Raw genomic sequence first — 22,461 nt, forward strand, 5'->3', positions numbered from 1 at the left:
AATTAAATAATAGACATATTTTGTCATTTATTTAGTCGACTTACAGCGCACGTGGACACAAATGGATCCTCATAGAAAATTATTGTGTATACGCCTTTCAGTGCGGGGGACATAAATATAGATTGTGCTGATAAATAAATCACAATGGTTATCCAGAAACCAATCAGTAAGCTTATGTTGTAGTCAACAGGCTACTATAAGTTTTAAGTCTACTTCTAAAATGACATAGTCCTGACTTTCAGACATGTTTAATAATTTTGTGTCTAATATCCATTTGAAAAAGTAATTCAATATAATGTGTTACTAAAAGCAGTGAGGCGGTTCAAGAACAGCTCAGCTGGAGAGATATTATCTCTCTGTCTTCCTTAACAGAACTTGAACAGGGCAGAGGGTAGCCAACGCTGTGACTGAGGGAGAGCCACATTCACCCACACAGAAATAATACATTCATTCAAGCTGATTTAGTCACTGGCAGTTTAAATTTAATATGCAGTTTACAATGCAGAGCCTTGTTTTCACATTGGAGCATGCAGGCAGGAAGCAGCAAAGAGAAAGAGGGAACAGAGATGAAATGTAATACAAAGATGAAAAATACTATCAAGAAATATAATGATGGAAACTGAACAAAGCATCAGTAAAAAGACACACAGACACAACTGCAGAGCGTTTGATGACCTGTGTCACAGTCTGACGTTCAGAGATGAGTTAGAGTGTTTTCATCTCAGTGGGAAATGTAGCCATTTAAAAAGGCACACACACATATGCACACAGCCTCTATTTCCTTATTAACACGTCCAATCAAACTACTGAGTCAACAGACAGGTAGGGTGTGATGGGACGTGACTATCCACTGGGACACTGGAATGATTCAATTAAGCCTTAATGAAACACTTAAGCAGCTGCAGCAAGTTCATAAGTACCTCATCATTTACAGTATACTCCATTGTACAGCAGCAACAGACATGATGTGCCTTATACTTTTACATACCAGTGCAAATATTTAGGGTAACAACAGCTGCACCGTAGTTTGAGCAAACATTTCCTGTGATGTGGTTTCTGGTTTGGTGTTGGACATACGGTACGTTGCACAGATCTGTTGTCACATATTGGTAATCAATGCAAAAAGACATCCTATGCCTGAACATTAACTTGACATAATGAGCTTTTCGTAAGCTTAATTTCTTTGATATGAGATGGTCTTTGTTGCCCTCTACTGGCAATCTGAACGTCTCCCAGCAATCTTTCTTCTATTGTTTTTTAATTGGATATCCCTTGTAAAAGGGGGGATCATCATTTATTCTGTGGAAATCTGCACTTGACAATTCTTTTCAAAAATCAGCCGTAAAGAGTTGTAAACATGGCTGCTATCTGACTCTGAACACTCAGGAGACACTGAACTGGGATTCTGCCGAGGCTATGGCTGATCTGGTAATGTCTTCTGGTGCCAGTGACTTGAGAAAATGTACTTCATTTTCCACGTCCAACTAAATCAAACATCAAAGTTAGACTTCAACTGATAAGCTTCCATGGTCATATACAGTATTGGTACAATACAATAAAACATACATACTTTGTTCACTGTTTGAGCAATTTTCATACGTTTATTACTGTTGATTACATTATTTTCCAATATAGTGTAATCAAAATAAGATGCATATTTGGATAAATGAAGCACACAAACAATTGGCAACAACAACTGGCTCAGCCAGTGATTTTCTTCAATAACAATCATAAAAGAAACGAAACGTGGCATTTAGAATTACACTGAAAGCTTTCACACATCTCAATAAGTACTACTGAGCCAGAATATACATGTACAGTAATCCAATTAAATAGCTGAATTAGTTATCAAATAGAATATCGATAGTTTGTCTTTCTACTTGGTCCTCTTCTACCAATAAGTTGAAACTGATTTACACAACATTATCGCCGAAATAAAACTTTTTTTTTTTCAATAACTTAACAGTTTTTGGTTTGACACAGACCGCCTCAGTATGATGTACTTGCCAGTTCTCCTGCTGTTTGTGGGAGAGCTCTTGTGAACACTATTTGCAATCTCAAAGGAAGACCTAGCAGAAAGATGTGAGGACAGTACAGACAGGTGAGACCCTGTTATAGAACAGTCACCTATTAGAAGGTGTGATCCAGCTCTGAAATGCTGATAATACATCCTTGGATGTGTGTAACAATAATTCAAAAGACTATAAAATTCTACTTTCTTGTTTATAGCATAAAAAAGCACAACTCTTAAGGTCCTGTAAGCTATCAGACACACATAAAAAGGGATACATCATCTCTGTCCAGAGAATTTTAGACAGCTTCGGGACTCAATCTGTAAAAGCTTGCAAGAATTGTTTTTTTTAAACACAGAAAAGGACAAATTAAAATATTTTAAGCAGTATAAAATCAGCTGTTTATAACTCACATAAAGATAGGTAATGAAGACCTTAATATTGTTGACTCCCACTACTGTAGCTGCTTGCTGTGTGAACGCTGGTGGAATTTAAGCCCCCCGCAGTTTCTGAATGACTTCCCACACTGTCCGCAGATGTAAGGCTTCTCTCCAGTGTGGATACGGAAGTGCCTGGTTAATGCACCAGAATGACGGAAACACTTTGAGCACACAGAGCAGGTGTACGGTCTCTCTCCCGTGTGTATGCGAAGGTGGGTCTTGAGGTTCTCCATGCGGTTGAACTCTCGGTTGCACTCTGTGCAGCGGAAGGGGCTGCAGCCCGGTGGGTAAAGCTGAAGTCTCCTCTTGCTTCCTGCTACAGGCTGCTGACAACGCTGCTGGAGCTTCTGCTGGCACTGGCCGTAGTGCCGCCGCAACAAGCTGGGCAGGTGGAAGGTCTGACCACAGGACTTGCAGGCGTAGAGGTTGCCGACAGTGTGGCCAAGGCTGCGGCTGGTCCGCACGTGGACTCCATAAATCTGTGGAGGGGCTTCTGGGATGGGAGCTGGTTCCGCCAGCTGGAAGATGGGGAACTCAGAGGAGAGGGATGGAAGGTCTGTGGGTGATGGAAGGCCTGCAGTCAAGTTCGGGGGATGAGCTGTAGGAAAAAAGTAAATGTGCGAGTTAACCTGGAAGAAATTAGACAACTTTTTCACCTTAATGCCCATTTAAAAAACAGATTATGTAGCTGCAGTGTTTGAATTTTTGTATCCAACGTTTTTGGCTACATGTCATCTTTATCAATATGCCGGTTTAAAACAGACATAAGCATAAACACTGAAAATGTTTATATGGAGTAAATAAGTCAGCCTGTATTTATTTAAAGCAAGTTTTTCAAATGATTTGATGGCACTCAAAATGTTGAGAATACATCAAGATGATACAGTCTGACCAGCACATGTACACAATATATGATACATTGCAGCTGATTACAAATATGTTGCAGAAGTGAACTTTCAATAGGAAGTCCTTCACCTGAATTGAGTCAAATGGGCATTTGATCTAATTCACCATAAGCATCACACCAGAGGTTCTCCATTATTTGAAGTGGAAGACCAAACTAAAACAAACAATCTCAAAAACATCTGCATTTCCCATGTAGTTGAAGGTATTATTAAGGTAAAGGATAATTCTTAATGTTAAAGCTAAGTGAGTTGCTGTAGTGTTTTACCATAATAAAGATCTGTGTTTTTTTATCATCACAGTGCTGTGGTTTAAATGCTGTTTCAAATAGACATTTTTCAGTCTGACTTGGGGAAACACTCCATACTTCAAAGATGCTAAATATCAGTGATCTGTTCACCCCATTTTGATTTGCTGCTATAGACACACATTACGTAGTTGTTTCAGGCACTCCCTCTGCTCCTTCTTACCCTGAGCCGGCCTGGTGCAGGATAGCGGGGTGTTTGGGTCTTGGCTCTGAGTATCTGGTACTTCTGGTTCCCACTCCTCCAACATTTTGGACTGGACCGCTGACATACACTCCAGGCTAAAATCTTCCACTTTGATTGAGTCTAAACAACAAGCTGAACCATCTCTCTCCTCCTCTTCTGGCTTCTCCTGCTTTACTGTGACCTGCTCTAATGTGGACTTGTCAGTGTTGGAAAGTGGTGCCAAGTGGTGGTCTTGAGCTGTGGAGTCCTGACGTGGCTGGTTAATACTCTCTACCTTCACCACACATCCACGGGAAATCTCTTCAGTGACGTCTGTACACAAAAGGATCACAGGGTACACACACTGAACAAGGTAACACTCAACATTTTAGATATTTCTACAATGTTTGTAAGGTCCTAGAACAGAATAAAATACATGCATGATTTAAAGCATCAATGTAATCATTCATTTTGGAATTACACACACTAGATCACATTTTTGAGAACAGTCATTTCAGTATTCAAAACTGAGGCATTAAAAGAATTGCTCTTGGGCATTCCTGACTGTTAGTAACACATGCAGTGCAAATTAACAAGTGTGGCAGTAGTTTCACACTCGTGTGTCTACAAAATGTGTGAAAACAGTCAGCAACACAGAAGATTTCAGCCGCCGTTTCATGTGGTTTCTGTGCATACTTACTTTATCCCACATGTATTATACTGACGTGCAATGTATGATGGCAGGTAAATAAACAAAAACATCGCTACATACCTTTAGAGCACCCATTATTTCTCTCTTCCTCTGGGTCTGAAGCTGCATCACTGACAGGCTGGGTCTTCTCAAAGTCGCCGGATCTCTGCTCTTCATTTCTGCTCACGTGTTCATTTTGGGGGTCAGCAGGCTGCTGTGCACGGCTGTTGTTGGCAGGAGGCGCGTCACCTCTGATCCCTCTACCACTGTGCGCATTGCCCACTTGAAGACTGGGGCTTACTTGATTGTATTTAGGGTGAGACGGTTGATCCGTGTGCTTTGAGGCTTTGATGAGTTGTTGTGAAGGAGGAGGGCTTCCACCGCTTTTCCTCATGCGAGCAGAGTCCAACATAGCCTCAGCTCTCTGCAGCCTTTGTTTGAGGGATTCGTTCTCTCGTCGCATCTTTTCATAGGTATCGCCCGTTGTCTGACCCACCAGTTTTTTCACCTCTCTAACTGCGATGTGCACAGCCACTTCAAATGCTCCATGTATCGCTGCAACAAGCTCCTCTTGCAAAGACAAGGCAGCCTCAACCCCGGCTGGTCTTGCCACAGGCGGCCGTTTCTTGGCCCCAGTCAGCTGCGGCTTCATGATGCATTCAAAGACACATTTGCTCTATGACGAAATTTGAGATTAATAACTCCCTACGACTGACAGACTCTCCGTTATGAATACGTTGAGGTGATAGAGCGTGTATGTAAGCAATGCGATAGGTTTCACTTCCGCCGACTGCTTCTGCCATCTACTGGTGCAGGGGCCGAACTGCACCCGTTAATTAAAGAGAAATTGACTCAATTAAATTGACAAACTCAAGTTTATTATGTTAACAAAACAGATTTCAAAAGATTCAAACGACATGCACAACACCACGGGTTTAAGTACAGCCAGTGTTTCCAGGGCCTCATCCATCAGTCACGACTTTTGTAATGGTCCAAGTTTGAAAGTATCCAACAAGATGGTCCGAGAACGGCCAGGATCAACACAGTCATGACGAATACAGACTCCTACAGGGCAGCCATGTTAACAACTTCAGTTACCATCATTTATAAATAAGCCACTGACAAAACTGTGAAAGAAAACCAAACATTTGTAAAACTTACCACCGCACCAACGTTATGTTTTGGTGGTTTGTCATGGATATTTGCTTTTTGTTGAATCATTATAAGGGCCCTCGGAGCAAAAGCTCGTCGAGGCCTGAGAAGGCCAGCAAAAAATCCACACATTTCTGGCTTTGAAAGAAAACCTCCTTCTATCACTATCGGCCTCTGAGACAAAAGAAATGGCTGCAGCAGTGATCGGGGAGATTCCACGCGCTTTAAGGTAGCTGTACTATGACACACCTGCTAATTCTCTCAATTTAATTAGGGTTGCCTTCAGGCCTTATAGGACAAAAACAATGTAGCTTTGATGAGTTCAGTGTCCACGTGTTAAGTTCTGTGTTTGTGTACTTCACATCAGCATTTATTTGAGGTGATCATTTTATAGTTTTTTGTTGACGTGATGTGAATGATGTCAGAGTTTATGAAGTCAGGGAAAGTCTATAAAACAGCTGTCTTTAGCTGCAATTCAGTTTTTTGTTCGTTCGTTTGTTTGTTTGTTTTAATAAAAGCACAAAAGTATAGGCCAGTAGCATGACTACAGTAACATAAACACAAAACAAAATTTAACCAACAAGTGTAAATACATCCACTTAATGCTTCTAAGAAAACAAAATGTTGCATTTTATACAGAACTACATTCATTTGACAGAGTTGGGAGTTACTTTGCAGCAGTTACAAAATGGGGGCCACAGTTGGTCCGTGTCACCCTGTACAGCTTGAAACCATAAGAGTACTCCAGCCCTAGGGTTGTTTATTCTGACTGTTCATTCTCTTTTTATTTACTTGCACGCTCTTGTTGTGGGGCAAGCACTTCGGCACTGACGTCATTGATGGATTACTCTCTGATTACGTTCCTCCCCTCCACGCGCGACTGACGCGCCGGTCGGAAGTGGGTCGGCTCGGTATTAGCGGGTGTGAAGGTTGTAGTCCTGGATGCTCGTACATCAATAAGACTTTGTCTGTAGTGCATGGTTGGAGTTTGTCTCATTCAAACTACAGAGGGTAAGGTAAGAAACCAGGCTCATAATGGCCAGTGTTTAACGCATTTCTCTGGTTTCTCTATAGTGTGGACTAAACTCATTATTTGCAGTTATAGTAGACAGCTGTGAACAATATGTATAGTATTATGGGATTAATTTAATCAGTGTTCTTTCCCAGTAGGACATTAAAAAAAAACCCTCTCACTTGTTTGTATAGGAATAAGGATTGATGTAACATCAGAGGGCAACAATCTGGTTTCTATTGCTTATCAGAAAAACCTGGGAAAGGGTCAGTTTTCCAAGAAATAACCACTAGTAGTTCATCAGCGGGATTGCTGTTTACCCAGAAATCACATCAGTTAACGTCTGACAAGGGGTTTGGTCGAAGGATAGGCGTGGTAGAATTTATTGATACAGGAAGCCTAAACTCTGTTTTAGCTTCATCGGGTTTGGATGTGCCACACCAGCATTAGCTTAGAACTTAAGGTTGATTACTTGATCCATTGTTAGTTGGAGCCCTGTGTGTGTGTGTGTGTGTGTGTGTGTGGTGTGTGTGTGTGTGTGTGTGTGTGTGTGTGTCACCCCTTCCTACACACTTAAGACCAATAAATAATGAGATAGGACTTAGTCACAAAGTCAAGTGTGGCAGAAAACTTTTTTTTTTTTTGGCTGCAGCCATGGAAATGTGTCTGAGGGCTGAAGGCATGACCTTTTTTTTTTTGTTGACCTTTTTGGTTCTCTTTTCAGATTACCTTCCTGTCAGCCCTCTCGCCCTCTCCCTTGATATCATCCTCTTGTCCTTATCTCAACACCTGGAGGCTTTCCACCCACACAACATGGCAGAGGCCCCAGCAGCATCCACTTCCACTGAGGATGGTCTGCCTGTGCAATGGAAAGTTTCCAGTCGACACAGCAGGAAGTCTGGGTGCTCCAATATCTATACAGGGGTTAACCTGCACCAATTGCACAGGCTGTTCAGAGCAGCAGGAGAAAGAGACGCTGAACATCGGGCGAAGCTGGCGTGGCGAGGGATGGATGCAGATACAGAGGGAGGAGAGGAGAGGAGGGAGGAGGAAGGGGAGGAGAGAGAGGACGAGGCAGAACTCGTCCAGGCCTTGGTGGGACTCAGAGTCCGCACAAGGAATAAAGCAGGTATCAGAGTGGAAGGACACAGAGACCACAAGTGGCTTAGGGCACCAGGATATCACAGGTATGTGACAGTGTCAGATGGCCAGGGAAAAAAGTAAAGAAAGGATGTGAAAAGTGATGTGTAGACGATGAGTTTAAAAAAATGAGAGAAGTGTCTCATCTCCACTGTCCTATCCAATAAAGGTCGAAAAAGCCCCCCCCCCCCCAAAAAATAATAACTTTACAAAAAATTTAAACAAATGACAGAAGTTCTCTTAAGACCTTATTATTAATGCAAGTAGTTCTCTGTTCTCTCCTTACTTATTAGAAATGAAAAATACTACCATCAGTTGAACTTGTTGATGTTCAAGGCCTTGTCTAACTTGGATCCAGACTCCAACTGCATCATGAAATACAGTGTGTAAATTGTCATGTGCCTAACAAACTCAGCATGACCTCACAAGACTGTGTCCTCCTCTCTCTGCATACCATTAGACACACACCACACACACACCACACACACACACACCACACACAGCTTTCAACATTCCTCACTGAGACTAAATTAGATTTGCTGGTAGGAGTAATGAAGTGCCACAGAATGTTAAAATGGTGGCGTGAGTCTACAGGGCAGTGTAGTAATGACAAAATGGCGTATACAGAAACAATTTTTTAGCCATGCTATCAGCATGGCTCTAAAGGTGGCAATGTTGGTCTATCAGACGGTTCACCACTTTGGTCCCTATTGGATGGATTGCCATAAAGTTTCACAGATACATTCATTGTCAGCAGAGGTGGAATCTTAATGACTGTGGTGATCCCCTGATTTTTCCTTTAGTGCCACCATGAAGATGACATGTATGAATATGTACGAAATATCTCAACAGCTAGTAGATGGATTGCCATGAAATTTGGTTTAGATTCTCACCCTCTTTGGAAAGAACTTTAGTGACCCCTTAGTGTACCTTTTCATCTAATACCATCATCAAAAAAAATACTAATGACATTCCCATGAGTTTCAGCTGTCCTTTGTGTTCAGTGCTTATTAGCAAATGTTAGCATGGTGAACATGGTAAATATTATACCTACTAAACAGCAGCCTGTAATTGTGAGCATATTAAAATGCAACTAGCTCAAAGCACCACTGTGCAGAATAGCTGCAGTCTCTTGTTGTCTAGTTTCAATATCACTTTATTTCTTCAATATAATGCTGCAAGTTCAAGTTTGAATAAACATCATAGTGGAGTTATGTCTAACGTGGTAAGTGGCTAAAGTGATATCGATAGGAATGCTACACCATATCTTTATTTCAGTGGCTGAATAGCTGTTCATCTTTTCACAGAGAAATCTTTCAAGTCTGTCCATCCTAGAGTGAAGATAGAGGCATGAATAATCATCAGAGGCAGTACTCGTTGCTTCTTTAGGACACTCATCACTGACTGACTTTCAAAGTTCAATCTTGACTGTGGAAACAGCATTTGATAAAATAATCTCACCTCGGGGTCTCTTTAGTAGCATTTGTGGAGCTTTCAGTCATATCGTATGATCTTCATCAGTGATGTTTTTGGAATCATCTGGTGGTTTTGACCTGAACACACACACAAGTTGAGACAACAGCATTTTTATGTGGGGAAAGTATTGTTAGATAGTTTTATATGCTCTAAGTATAATGTGTGGGCCTGTAATAATTTAGCTAAACCAGAGTTTCTTCTTTGTGTTGCAGGATTGAGGAGCCTTTATCCGACTACACTGTTGAGGATGGAGAGGCTGACCCATCGCCAAGTCCAGGAGAATTCCTAATTCCCACTGAGGAAGACATCCCAGAGAACCAAAATCCTATCAAACCATCCTCATGGAGGTTGGGTGTGGCAAAGCAAGACGGTGCCAGAGACTCTGAACGCTACCTTCACCGCATCCTCCACTAAAAACTGATTGGAGTTTGGAATAACACACGTGCGGTACAAGATGCGGTAAAATCATAAAATGATGATTCTGCATGAAAGGACACAATATATTTCTTCATTTACCACGTTCTGCTAACATGTTCTCTGTATGTTAGACCCCAGCACATTGACATACCTGTGAACTCTGGTAAACCTGCTTGGGGATTCAACCAATTATTATAGGTCATTCGAACACAGGCATGTTGGCCGTAGATGAGGTCAGTCAACAGAATCGAATTGTGTTTTAACAGAAATGGGCCAGAGTGTAACTCTCTGATGAAATTCCTTATGTACATTGAAAGTATGATGCATTTTGAATGCACAACAGATAAAGGAGTTAACTGGACTGTTTGCACTGAACGTCCAGAGAATTCATGGTATACTATCATGGTAAAGGTGCAGAATATCGTAATGCTGCATGAAATGTTAATGTTTAAAAGCACTTTAATAGTATGTCTAACCTAAGATGTTTTTTTTCTACTTAATACTGAAACATCCAAATGAAGATGCTATCAATCATTCTCAATTAACCCGCATTAACTAATCTTTTTTTGACCAGTTGAGGACAGCAAAACCAAGTGGTAAACACAATACAACACAAGACATAAATATTATTACAAACTTTTCAATTGAGTTGGTCAAGTTGTTAGCCAACAGCTGTTTATTTACTCATGTACTAGGTGTGGGGCAACATTATCATTCAGTTAGTTATGTTTCTGTTCACCTGAAGATGTAAGTCAGATGTTCTCCCTTTTAGCTCTGTTTTTGGTCTCCACAAACTCCTGAGGAATATTGTAGCTTTGTAGCTGCTAAATACTCTGCTTCTTCACTAGCTATTTGCCATTTGGTGCTAAGCAGGCAGTGACTTTATCAGAGGTTTTTACTGAAAACAGCTTATTGCAGCACTGATGAGAGCTGCAAGAGTGAACCAAAACAATGAGCTGAAAGATGAAATGCCCTGTCAAGCTAGAAGGAACTGCAGAATCAGGTGATAGTTCTGTGGATTCGACTACAAGCAGCTCTTTTCACATACATGTAGTCATTTGATCCATTGACTATAGCAGCTTAAAGGACATGATTAGATTGACTGTAAGCATTATTGTTGGACTACAACAACATTTCTGCAGCTGTAATTATAAGCAGTTTATAAGCATTTTAAGTCTGGCTGAATTACTCATATTTGTGTAGTTTGACTATGTGACTGTAAACTTTTCTCACTCACAAACACACAAGTCATCTGTATTACTGGAATATGTTTTAATTATAATCTATCATTAAATATTACATACAAATTATACAGTGCATTGTCACAATACATTTCATGTCAGTTCAGTACAGCAGGAAGTTACTTTGTAGTTTACTGAGGTCCACCCCACGAGCCATAAGATTAACAGAAATGAAAATGGCAGACAAAAACAGGAGCTTGTGAACTGGGAATCACCAAAGACAAGATAATTTTGTCTTGTTCACCGATGATTTAACTCATCAGTGTGAGGGGACAAATTAGGCGAGCCGGTCATACTACTCTGAGCTTGATTCTATAATCAAAAAGTGCCTCTGTCTTCCAACATCACCCCAGATGACTTGCAGATCCTAATCTAAATAGTTAGGAGGAGCAATGAGTAGGCCTTGAACTTGAAACTAGTTCACGTGGCATGGGTGTGAAGACACCCACAAGTGGCCCAGTTCCTAAATTTTAGACTTAAGACTTAACCACAATGAATACTCCTCTTATTTGTTAAAAAAAACAAATCGCTGATCTCCACTAGTGGCTTTGATGCTTTCACCAGCCCAGTGCTTTTAACTGCATGGGAGGGAATATGCAGGTGAATATTAAAAAGGCAGACAGGTTTGAAGAAAAAAAAAAAAACATGGAATGCAACACCTCTCATCCAAAAACAGCTGTATGAGAGGTTTTGACTGGCGTGCATGTGTGTGAGCAAACATTATTTGCACCCAGGAGTCCAACAGAAAAGTCTGACATCTCACTGAATCTTTCTCTCTCACAGGAAGGAACAAAATCTTCATAATTTAGGCGTTATTTCTTCACCAACATCCACACAAGGCACAGAGGCAAACAGGGAAGATATGTTGTGAAATTCTTCCTCTTTTGGCCTCATCTCTCCACCCATTCACCCACTCTCTGTAACCAGAATATCCATAAGAAGAGGAGGGAAGGGTGATGATAATATTCCATTTTCAGGACAAAAACCTGGACCCTTTCCTCTCTTCCAACCGCACATTTCACTCCTTTCCCCGCCCTGGCTTCCTGCTGTTCCTCCTCTTCCTCTTTGCTGCTCTGTTCCTACCACCAGGTGAAGAAGGGTCTTCTGCTCTGGAAACTCTGTGTGTAGGACTCACTATTGGCTCTCTGAGGTGCTCTGGCTGTTTCGACAATTACTGGGGGCATCTGGACCAACTGCAGGGGTGTTTTACCATCCTTCAGGGCTTGGCACAGGTTCAGAATCTTAGTATCAAATGGGAGATAGAAAAAGTATGTCAAAACAAAAACACTTGTGGTGAATTAATGCTTTGCAGCAAAGACAGTAATCCAAAACGGAACAGTTGGTTTGGCTAAACAGCTGAAAAAGAAGTGATAGAAACTTTTTTTTCCCCACGAGTATGACTTCCTCCCTTTAGATTCAGTTTTAGATTTTGTTTTCAAGATGGATGTTTTTAGAAAAGAGAGAAGAAAACTCACCTGTCCCCTCATTACGGCTACTTGTCTATGAAACTGTCCCCTGTCAAATCCAGGGTCTTTCTGTGAGACACAGTAGAAAACACATGCATGTTGTACATAAAATTTACAGCCACAAACCTGAGTCATCTTCCTCTTCATCTTCTATTTCCCTTATTTAAATGTCAGATGTTGCTGAATACTTCATCCAAGTCCTTCCTTACCTTAAATAGCTCATACAGGTCCTCCTCCAGGTCTTTGATGAAATTTGGGTCAGAGAGTTTAGGCAGGACCAGCTCTCTGATTTCCTGGGAGAACGGAACTTTGGCCTGAGAAAGCCACGCCCAGTAGAACGGATCTGGTGATCAGACAATGAAACAGTGAATTAATGACGCTATGTACAAAGACTTAGAAAGCTAATACAACAGCAACAGAATAGTTGATCTATCTCAATGTTTTCTGGAAAAATATCTTTAAGGACAAGGACTCTTGAGTACAAATGAAAATTTGGTGAAAAGAAGAGTGACAAAATTGATACACATATATAGAAATAAAGAAAATAGAAAAATACATAAATATATGAGGTGTGATCAAAAAGTTCAGAGCCTATTCCTGTTATTCCTGCACACCAACAGAACACAGCATGCTAATGTGCATGCAGTAGATGTGAGCAATAACTCTTGTGAGTCTGTATTCAGCGTTACATCACATTATCAACATCCAGACCTCTGTTACATGTGGTTTTGTGCCTACTTGCTGCTGAACATTTGCAAAAAAAGAGAAGCTGTTTCTTCAAAAGCATGAATTACAAACTGCTGGGGGTGAGAAGTGATTTGCAAAAACATGTCAGCGTAAATGCTTACAGGCTCTCCAGGAGTCAGGGTGTTTGAGGGGGAAGGCAAGGCCGTTGTCTATGGCTGCCAGCTTAATGATAGGATCCTTAACAACCACCCAGTCTGTGTCCTGCAGAGAGGGTGTGAGGGTATGAGCAGGAATTCAATTTTATTTCTTCATTTAAAAAAGACATACTGAAGGCAGAACATAAAACAAGTATTCGGCCACAGCATCACCAGTTCAACAATGCATGTCAGCTTTTTGACAGTGTGCAGGTCTGTACATCCTCACCCTATTCCCAACGGGGTCCATGGGACAGTCATATTTCAGCAGCCAGTTGTCATTTCCCCTGTCTGCAACACCAAATAATAGATTCAAATTCAACCCAGAGCAACAAAGCCTGTGAAAACCTTTGAAAAGGGACTGGAGGCACATCTACACTTACTTCCTAATTGAGAAATTCTGGATCTATGAATATGCCCCACTGCTTGCGCTAAGTTGACCAGTGAAAGACCAGTGCACATCAAGATGGGTAGCAAGATTCAGCTATACATGTATGAGCCTCAGTCAGACCCAGACTCATATGAGGAGTCTGTTGTGCACCAAAATCATCAACTAGCAGTATCACTAGTATCAAAGTGGTAAGTGCAGTTAATATCTTTTACTTGTTGATGTTGTTTGTTGGCCTGCGAATGGAAGTGGCTGACACAGCATTAGCAGTTATGCTCAGGCAAACTCTTGCTCTCTGTACTAACAAGTCCGCTCTGCACTGGAGGTTTCAGGTTTCTTTTAATATTGTATTGTTTTTACCCAGTGAGTTTGGATCAAGGTATCCCTTCTTTTTTCTTGTTGGAAAGCATTAAAAAACTACTAACTATAGCTGTCTGATAAATGTAGTGGAATACAAATATGAAATAGCAGAAAATGGAAACACTATTCCAAAATCATACTTAAGTAAATGTACTTATTTACTTTCAACCAGTGATCTGAATAACACTATAAATTCTAATAAAAAGTTGTCTTTGCTCTACTTTGCTAAAAACATTTCCCAAAATGATGACTGCTGACAATTGTGACCACATGCCTGTGTTCCTGATGATGTAATCGAGGACTACAAGCCGCTCGAACTGCAGCTGGAGTTGACGGTTGGTGTTTTCGGGCAAAGGCTCCGCTTCGAACCTCCGCAACCAGAAATCTGCATCCTTGTATCCATCAACAAAGAGCTGGAAGGAACCAACCTGGTGGAAGTGAAACAGACTGTAGTGTTTCTGTTACACATAATTCATGTATGCACAGTGGATCACACTGGAACAGTGTGAAGCCACTGTTATTAATCTGCTTGAACTGAAGTAAAATAAAAGTCCCCATAAAACTATTCAAAAAGTATACTATATAATACACAAAGTTCACTGAACATCATCAACTAGTAACATCTAACAGTTTTAAATTCAAGACTTGAAAGGGTGAACTTTTCCTTTACATTCACTGGACAAATTGCGCATATTTTGGTGAATAATACACTGAATCACAGAAAGAAATCACTTGTGTAATAACAGTTTGTCTGATTACCTTTGGAGGTAGTCCAATCCTATGGAAGCGCTGCCCCACTTTAGGTACCTTCTCCAGGGCTAGCCTTTTTCCTCGAGACTTAACCCTGTCTATGGCACTGTAATTGAATGTTTCACTAGCCAGATACACCACCTAAAAGGAAAGAAGATGCATTAGGAGAGGGGAAATGAGCTCTGGTAATGCTGTGTGTGACCACTGTTGTGTGTGTGTGTGTGTGTGTGTGTGTGTGTGTGTGTGTGTGTCTACCTTGGTCCTAGGAACGATGTTGAGCTCCAGTTTCTGATCGACCAGGCTGGCCCCGGCCTCCGAGAGGTAACCCTGGTTCAGGACCAAACAGTCACGACCAAAACAGCAGGGACAGCACAGTTTCTGGAGCCACTTAGTCCACTTGGGGTTCAGCTGGCCATAGGGCTCTTCGTTTTTGGGTTTGAATACGCCAATGATCTTCTGCAGAAATGAAAGTTTGGAAAAGTTGAAATCCACTGTAACTGACATGAAGTGACTCTGTCCGCAGCCACTGTGCAGAAAATGAAACTAAACACTTTCCTTATAGCCTACAGGGGATGAATGTGTGGCACGCAAATGATAGCTTTGAGTGCAATGCCGCTTAAAAGTTGTATAATAGACATCACATGTTGCATTATGTCGAGTATGACACACATACAGCGATTACAACGTGAAACTTGGTCATAGAAAAGAATTATATCCTCACACAGAGAGCTAGCACATGACTACTAAGCACACTGGTGACTAACTAAAGGAACTGGAGAGGTTGGGGGGGGGCAAGGGGAGCAGGTCATTGGATAAAAACCTCACGCAATAAGCCTAGAATACTCATTTCTGCTTTGTAAGCTTTTAATGAGGAGAAAGTGGCACAGACCTGAATTATCTTGTCTTGAACAAATTGAAAATACAAGTGAAATGCATGAGGTTGCAGCCACAAGGTCCAAAGGCCGCACTTCCTCTTTCTCTAATGTGGATTGAACACAGTACACACTGTAGATTGGGACACAGTGGAAAGAGGGTGTCTGGAAGTTGCTCAAGACTTTTACTGGTTGAAACCAATAGTGCTGATCAAAGTTTACGGTCATTCGTCTGGCATGATTAGAAAGACTTGGGAGATGTTGTAGAGCGTGACAAGTGAAAAGAAATGCTTTCTAATGATCCACTGATTTGTGTTGACTGTGTAGCAATTTGGAAATGTTGTAAAGCAGTTGCAAAAATAAAGTGATTACAAGTGCAGCAACTAATCAGACGTGTGTGCTCAGCATCTTGTTTGATTAGATGCTTCAGACTTTGCTCTTTGCCCACAAATACAATACAGACAATGAACAAGGAAAACAACCAAGAAAACTACCTGAATTAATGTGACAGAGCACGCCATCTGTGACTGTGTGTTGTTGCTGTTGACACCAGCATGACAGCTTGTCAAAGATGGAGGTTGACTCACTAACAGACTACCTATCTCAACAGAAAGATCTGAGATGATCGACACCTGCCAGCAGAGCCGCAGTCACACTGATGATAAAGGCATTTTAGGGGGAGCTATGAAAATGGATCAAGAAGTTACAAAAATACTAATGTGAATTAGTATTGTTTTCAAGAAATATATGCAACATATTTAAACAACTCAATAGTTTTGGTGTAAGCCAGCAAATCTGAGAAGCTGTCTCTGTATCTCTGATTGAAAGTCTTCTGGCATACACAAGACAAGGTGGCGATGGTTAAGGGGTTCGCTGGAAACACAGGGTGAGGATGAGGGTTCTGTTTACACCAGAAAAGGCTACATTCCCTAAACTGTGAGGTGCTACAGGATGACACTGGCAATAAAGAATGTTTATAAGCGTACATTTACCCAAGCCCATGGTTTGCTCAGTTCTTTGAGGTTTATTTTTTTCTTAAACTGTTTTTATTCAAACTCAGATTACTATTACTTGGAGTATTCATACTGTCAGTGTTGTTGTTATGTGCTGTGTATGTGTTTTATGAACTGCACTTATGAACAGGCAGTTTTACACATGCTGGACAATAAAGTTATATTTTATTCTAAAATGTGGTTAGTTTATTTGTTTAAACTTGAAGATGTAGGTTCATGTTTTGTTTGTATGCCTTATAGCCTATTTGCCAAGTCATCACAGGCTAGTTGGAAGAGGCCTCTCCTGGAAGCGACTTCCACTTTGATCAAAACACTCTTGCATCCTTTCGGTCTTGCAGACAGTGCAACACACACAACACTTGAGATTTAACAGATAAGCCATCAGACAATGAGGAGTAGGGTAGCTAACTGTCTGTAAGCGGTAGACGTGAGTTAGCAGCTGCTCTCCTTACCCCCTGTGAGTCTTTGACAAAATAGCTCCCACTGGATCCCTGGTAGATCCTCTCCGGGTAGATCCCCTCCTCTATGGCTCGCTCGGCCTTTCGGATGATCTCTCTGAACTCGGGATCCTCCGGAAACTCGTTCCTGTGCGGCTCCCGCGGCGAGCTCCCGCGGTCACGGTCGAGCAGCGGCTGTCTCTCCCGGCTGCGTCCCGGACTGCCAGCCGGGATGCGCACCACGGAGCCCGGCGTGCCTCCAAACGCGCCCCGCGGGCTGGTGGGCTCTGTGGGACAGTAGCTGAAATCACCGGAGTCCCGGAGCGGAGAGACAAGCGGACTCGTCTCGTCCATGTCTTTGGAGGTGGGCGAGGAGTTAGTTTAACCCCTGAGGAAAGAGGGGGAGAGAAGAAAAGACCAAACAGAAGAAGGAAAGAAAGTAGGACGGTTGTTTTGTTGGCTAGTACTGACGCTGGCTAACAAGGAAACACGGGAGAAAAAAAAGAAAAATCAGATGACTGTCAGCTTCCGGGAAGAGGAGGGACCCATTGAGTGTTTTGATTTTTGACCAATCAGCGTTCAAATGCTGCCGTCAACAACCTGAGCTCTAGCGCTGATTGGACACAAATATTCTGCCCCAGGAAGACACGTGAGAGCACAGTTAACCCAATCAATTAACTCCATATAAAAAAAACTTTGATAAAAATGTTCAGTGTTATTATGGAACTGAGGAAGAATTGTTGTATTTGCAGCGGCCAGAGTAGAAAATATGTGCAGATTCTGCAAGCCTGATAGGATATAAGAAGCTAAACTCAGCTGCAAATTACTTTACAATCCCACATTAAAGAGCCGCGTTAATTAATTTGAGACAATTTAATCAGTAAATGAAGATAAACAGTGTTCACTGGAAACTTACACCGAAATCTGCTGTTTTCTAATGACAACTAATTTCATGGGTGGTTTGCACTCAACTTTGCTATGGTGTGTGTGTCCCACAGGAAAGTTTAAATGGGTGTTAATGAGACAAAAACAAACATCTCAGCAGATGAGAGACAGCAGCAGCCTGCCAGTGAGCAACTAAATGTTTTGACAAATGCACATTACATTTCACAGTTTGTAAAAAAAAAAAAAAAAAAAAACATAGTAGTTTTAATTGACAGTAAGGTTAATGACTGATGTGAGACCCCAAGCAAGTTTGTTTAGTTAACATTTTCAGAGGCAAAATTCTATGTAGTTCTCATCCAATAAAATTATTGCAAAAAGACTCCTTTGAGATTACTGTGTTCACAGCCAAGTAATATTCATGCTACACTATGAACATCTTGTTGGTGCTGTCATGTATTTGTGAGGGCATCAACACAACAGAAGTGTGGGTGCTGTGCTAGTCAATGAAGATATCAACAGCAAACATGGAGGTAAAAATGTACAGCACTGTGGTGGCTTTGTGGTTAAAACATTTGTTACATGACACACCCCTCTCTCTCTCCCCATTTCCTGTCTGCCAAAATACCCAGTACCCTAACATTTTGCTCTGAAAATGTTGAATACGAAACTTGGACTACGCCTCCTCATCACCGTAAGGTCAAAGGTCAAAGTTGTGTTAACACGTGAAGTACTCTGAACCTAGTGTCATACTGAAGCAACATTTCAACCAGGCAGAATCTGGTTTGAATGAGGGTCTGTTGAGAGACACTCTAACCCCAAGACTGACTCACCTCAGGATAACCAGACCTATTTTGAAAATCCACTGAGTAATACAGGTCTGTATCTGTCATAGCTGGGGAAGTCCAAGTCACGTCTCATGTCCATGAGGTCCCCATGTGCTCTCATGAGCAAACTGCAAATTAAAAGCTTCAAGTCTTTAATGTCTCTGACTCTTCTTGTTAAATAACACCACATTTGAATATGTTAATTTCAAAGCTGTTTTTTACTATGCTTTGTTCAAGGAAAGAGATCATCACTTCATATTTTTGTCAGAATTTGACTTGAGTTTGATCTAAATCCACTGTTGAGCTATCTAATATGTGTGTCTTGATATGTTAGTGGCAATATCTTGTGACTGATTATCATTTGAAAATATGTATACAACAATTTTTACACGTGTTGTGGTGATCATTCATGGTTTTCTAATGTGTCAGAAGGCGTTTCTTTATTTTTTCCATATGATGCATTCACTCCAGCCTGGCCTGCAGGATGCACGGCTGGGCGTGTGGACGTGCCGCTGTGCGCATCCTCCTGCCTCCTTCCTCCTCCCTTGCGCGCACAGCTGGCCCTCTCATTGGTGGAAACCGGCAGGAAGAGAGGAAGAGAGCTCGGGTCGTGAGATCTGTCAAGTTCAGCCAGACCAGCCAACTTTACGACCCAGCCGCTGCGCCGGACACGCCATCACTTCAAACCACCAAAAATACTGCGCCCGGTTCTTTTTCGCCGTCTTTGGTGTTTCGGCGAAGTCAGGACAAATCTGCGGACGTTGCTGCCGCATTTTAGTCACTTTCCTCAGAGTTCCCGGAAATACAGCGCAGAGGGCATCGGTGTGAGGATGGCTACGTACAGGCTGGTCTTGATCCGCCATGGAGAGAGCTGTTGGAACCAGGAGAACCGCTTCTGCGGCTGGTTCGACGCGGACCTGAGCGAGACCGGAGAGCACGAGGCAAAGAGAGGAGGACAGGCCCTGAAAGGTACGGTAACCGATAATGTCACAGGGCCTAATCGGGCTTGTCGGATTAAACCTATGCAAGCCAGTGCTTATGCAACTCTGCCGGATGGGGAAACAGGTAGTATAGGCCCACTGCGACACAAGACAAGTCAGCAGCAGCGGGGACAGAGAGTAAGGATGGGAGTGATAAATCGTGTTTATTTGACTGGACGGTTAATGAATTAAAAGAACTGCTGTAGTCACGCATTGGTAGGAGAATATAGACTCTTGATCAGACAACTGTCAGTTTGGCACAGATCACGGTCCCCCTGCTGGACCCCTTTTCCCCTGAGCCCATGATGATGACAAACCGTCTGGCTGCCCTTGGCGTAATAAACATTTCCTTACCAGTTCTATCTTGGATAAATGATGTGAACTGTATTGTGTAGTGAATGTGTGGGGGAAGCTTAATAGCAGAGCAGAGATTGTGGAAATCATTAAAATATCCTCTGACCCACACCATGATGATTATAAAGGTATCTAGACACATTTTCAGATTGATTTTTATTGAGATATTCAAATTTAAACCTGATGTCCACAGTACTTCTGCACTGTTAGAAATAAAAGTACTACTTTGTTCTTTTAGTCAGGGTTCCTGAAATGATAAAGTCATGTTACTCAGATCTAAGGAAGAAAGAACAAATCTCCTCTCAGTCCTTCAGGTTATTCCTCTCTGTGCCGCACGCGCGTGCACACACATTCACACACACAGACACTCTTTTAGGTTTCCTTTGACCCTCTGCTGGCAGAATCTGCAGAGCCCAGTCTGACTGTGTCCTGTTGTCTGCACTGCAGCTGACTAAGCAAAATCAAAAGTGTATAAATGCCATTTTTAGAGACTAAAAACTACAAAATACAAAATAAAATACATTTGATTTGTATGCAGCTCTGCACTGAAACCTCTCTCTTTGTGTCAAATGCCAATGCACATTCACATTTACCATCTTTTTATGTCCTCTCCCTGATTCACCTCAGATGCTGGCTATGAATTTGATATCTGCTACACCTCTGTCCTGAAAAGAGCCATCCGCACCCTGTGGTTTGTTCTGGACAGCATCGACCAGATGTGGCTGCCTGTCCACCGGACCTGGCGCCTTAATGAGCGCCATTACGGTGGCCTGACTGGGCTGAACAAGGCTGAAACAGCAGCCAAACACGGAGAGGCCCAAGTCAAGATTTGGAGGCGCTCTTTTGACATTCCTCCCCCACCCATGGATGAGGGACATGACTTCTATCAGAGCATAAGCAAGGTGACGCTTCAGGAAAACAGTAGAACATTGTCTACTTCTCTCTCACATACGCAGACATCCTTATTACATCAGTGCCAGCTCACACGGCTGCAACACATGTGACAACATTCACTTTGCCTTTTGCTCTAGGACCGGCGTTATGCTGACCTCACGGATGACCAGCTTCCATCCTGTGAGAGTCTCAAGGACACCATCGCCAGGGCGCTGCCTTTCTGGAACGACGAAATCGTTCCACAGATCAAAGAGGGAAAAAGGGTGCTGATTGCTGCCCATGGCAACAGTCTCCGGGGCATTGTCAAGCATCTCGAGGGTAAGAGATAGAGCAGAGATGTGACAGAGGGACGCCTGACCCTGAAATGCCACACTCTCAGTTTTGCTAAAAAGATAGATAATTAGTGGAGCAATAATATACTGGAAATGTTGACACAGCACTAGAGTCATGACTTTTCCATTTCCAAACTGAACTCTTTTTATTGGCTGATTTTTCACATTTGCACAGTCTGACTCGAAGCAAAAAATCTTTGCTTGCTTCAGTCTACAGATGCATGAAAGGTATATTCATACAGGTAGATTGTAAGCTCTGCATGTCTCTCACTGTTTCTTGTTTCTCAGGGATGTCAGAGGAGGCCATCATGGAGCTGAACCTGCCTACAGGCATCCCCATTGTCTACGAGCTGGACGAGGACCTGAAGCCCACAGGACCCATGCAGTTCCTTGGAGATGAGGAGACGGTCAAGAAGGCCATGGAAGCTGTGGCTGCTCAGGGCAAAGCCAAGAAATAGACTCATCCTCCCTCAGGGGACTAGAGTACAGATCAATTATGTGCTGTTCAGTTCTCACAGTTTGTGTCATCACAGACTTGCGCAAACACAGACACACAATGTGCACTTTATTGTAATAATACCCATCTTTCATGCAAACGTACAATCTAGTGTTTGATTTGATTGGTCTTTACTTTTTGACACACTGAAACACACATTTCATTATTAGACTATAGACATCAGCTGTAATATGGTTTAAGCACTGACCAAAAATTGCAAATTAGGGACCAGCAAATAGATATAGACTACAAACATAGACTAACCCTGCAGAGTTGTCGCAAGTATTCCTTCCTATTTATGATCCATGTAGGTGAAGCTCAGTAGGAACAGTCTAACCTATAAAGTAACACTGGCTGTTGTCTAAAGGGCAAATTGTTATGCTCTGCACTGCTGAGTTTTGTTTGCTGTGGCATTGTGAGAAAAAGAATAAATGTTGTGAGTCATTATGTGATGAAATCTGTGTCTGATGTCTTTTTCCAGTATAACTGTCCCCTCTGTCCTCATGAATCATTGTTATAGAGAAATTGGTTGGTTACAGTCTCATGAAAAATTATAATGAATATATTAGCTTCAA

The 22,461-nt window shown here is 42.0% G+C and overlaps 4 protein-coding genes across 4 annotated transcripts; 2 read left to right on the top strand and 2 right to left on the bottom strand.

The window, feature by feature from the left end:
- Positions 1–470: 470 nt before the first annotated feature.
- On the bottom strand, positions 471–5,913 carry si:ch211-284e13.5 (uncharacterized protein LOC793850 homolog). Its single transcript, XM_018664849.2, has 4 exons — positions 5,678–5,913; positions 4,598–5,581; positions 3,826–4,158; positions 471–3,050 (listed from the first exon to the last, which is right to left on the bottom strand). The coding sequence occupies exons 2-4, from the start codon at positions 5,166–5,168 to the stop codon at positions 2,467–2,469; spliced, it is 1,488 nt and encodes a 495-aa protein (XP_018520365.1). The 5' UTR covers positions 5,169–5,581; positions 5,678–5,913; the 3' UTR covers positions 471–2,466.
- Positions 5,914–6,074: 161 nt separating this feature from the next.
- Positions 6,075–10,501, top strand: avpi1 (arginine vasopressin induced 1). The gene is made up of 3 exons (XM_018664608.2): positions 6,075–6,684; positions 7,405–7,867; positions 9,509–10,501. The coding sequence occupies exons 2-3, from the start codon at positions 7,494–7,496 to the stop codon at positions 9,708–9,710; spliced, it is 576 nt and encodes a 191-aa protein (XP_018520124.2). The 5' UTR covers positions 6,075–6,684; positions 7,405–7,493; the 3' UTR covers positions 9,711–10,501.
- A 467-nt stretch (positions 10,502–10,968) lies between these two features.
- On the bottom strand, positions 10,969–17,639 carry pi4k2a (phosphatidylinositol 4-kinase type 2 alpha). Its single transcript, XM_018664814.2, has 9 exons — positions 17,137–17,639; positions 15,055–15,255; positions 14,809–14,940; positions 14,324–14,477; positions 13,531–13,592; positions 13,269–13,368; positions 12,630–12,763; positions 12,430–12,489; positions 10,969–12,195 (listed from the first exon to the last, which is right to left on the bottom strand). Exons 1-9 carry the CDS (start codon positions 17,473–17,475, stop codon positions 12,034–12,036), a joined length of 1,344 nt encoding a protein of 447 aa, XP_018520330.1. The 5' UTR covers positions 17,476–17,639; the 3' UTR covers positions 10,969–12,033.
- A 1,765-nt stretch (positions 17,640–19,404) lies between these two features.
- On the top strand, positions 19,405–22,343 carry pgam1b (phosphoglycerate mutase 1b). The gene is made up of 4 exons (XM_018664815.2): positions 19,405–19,799; positions 20,792–21,066; positions 21,196–21,376; positions 21,679–22,343. Exons 1-4 carry the CDS (start codon positions 19,661–19,663, stop codon positions 21,846–21,848), a joined length of 765 nt encoding a protein of 254 aa, XP_018520331.1. The 5' UTR covers positions 19,405–19,660; the 3' UTR covers positions 21,849–22,343.
- Positions 22,344–22,461: the final 118 nt, after the last annotated feature.

The sequence above is a fragment of the Lates calcarifer genome, linkage group LG5, assembly GCF_001640805.2.
Source record: "Lates calcarifer isolate ASB-BC8 linkage group LG5, TLL_Latcal_v3, whole genome shotgun sequence".
Lineage (NCBI taxonomy): Eukaryota > Metazoa > Chordata > Actinopteri > Centropomidae > Lates > Lates calcarifer.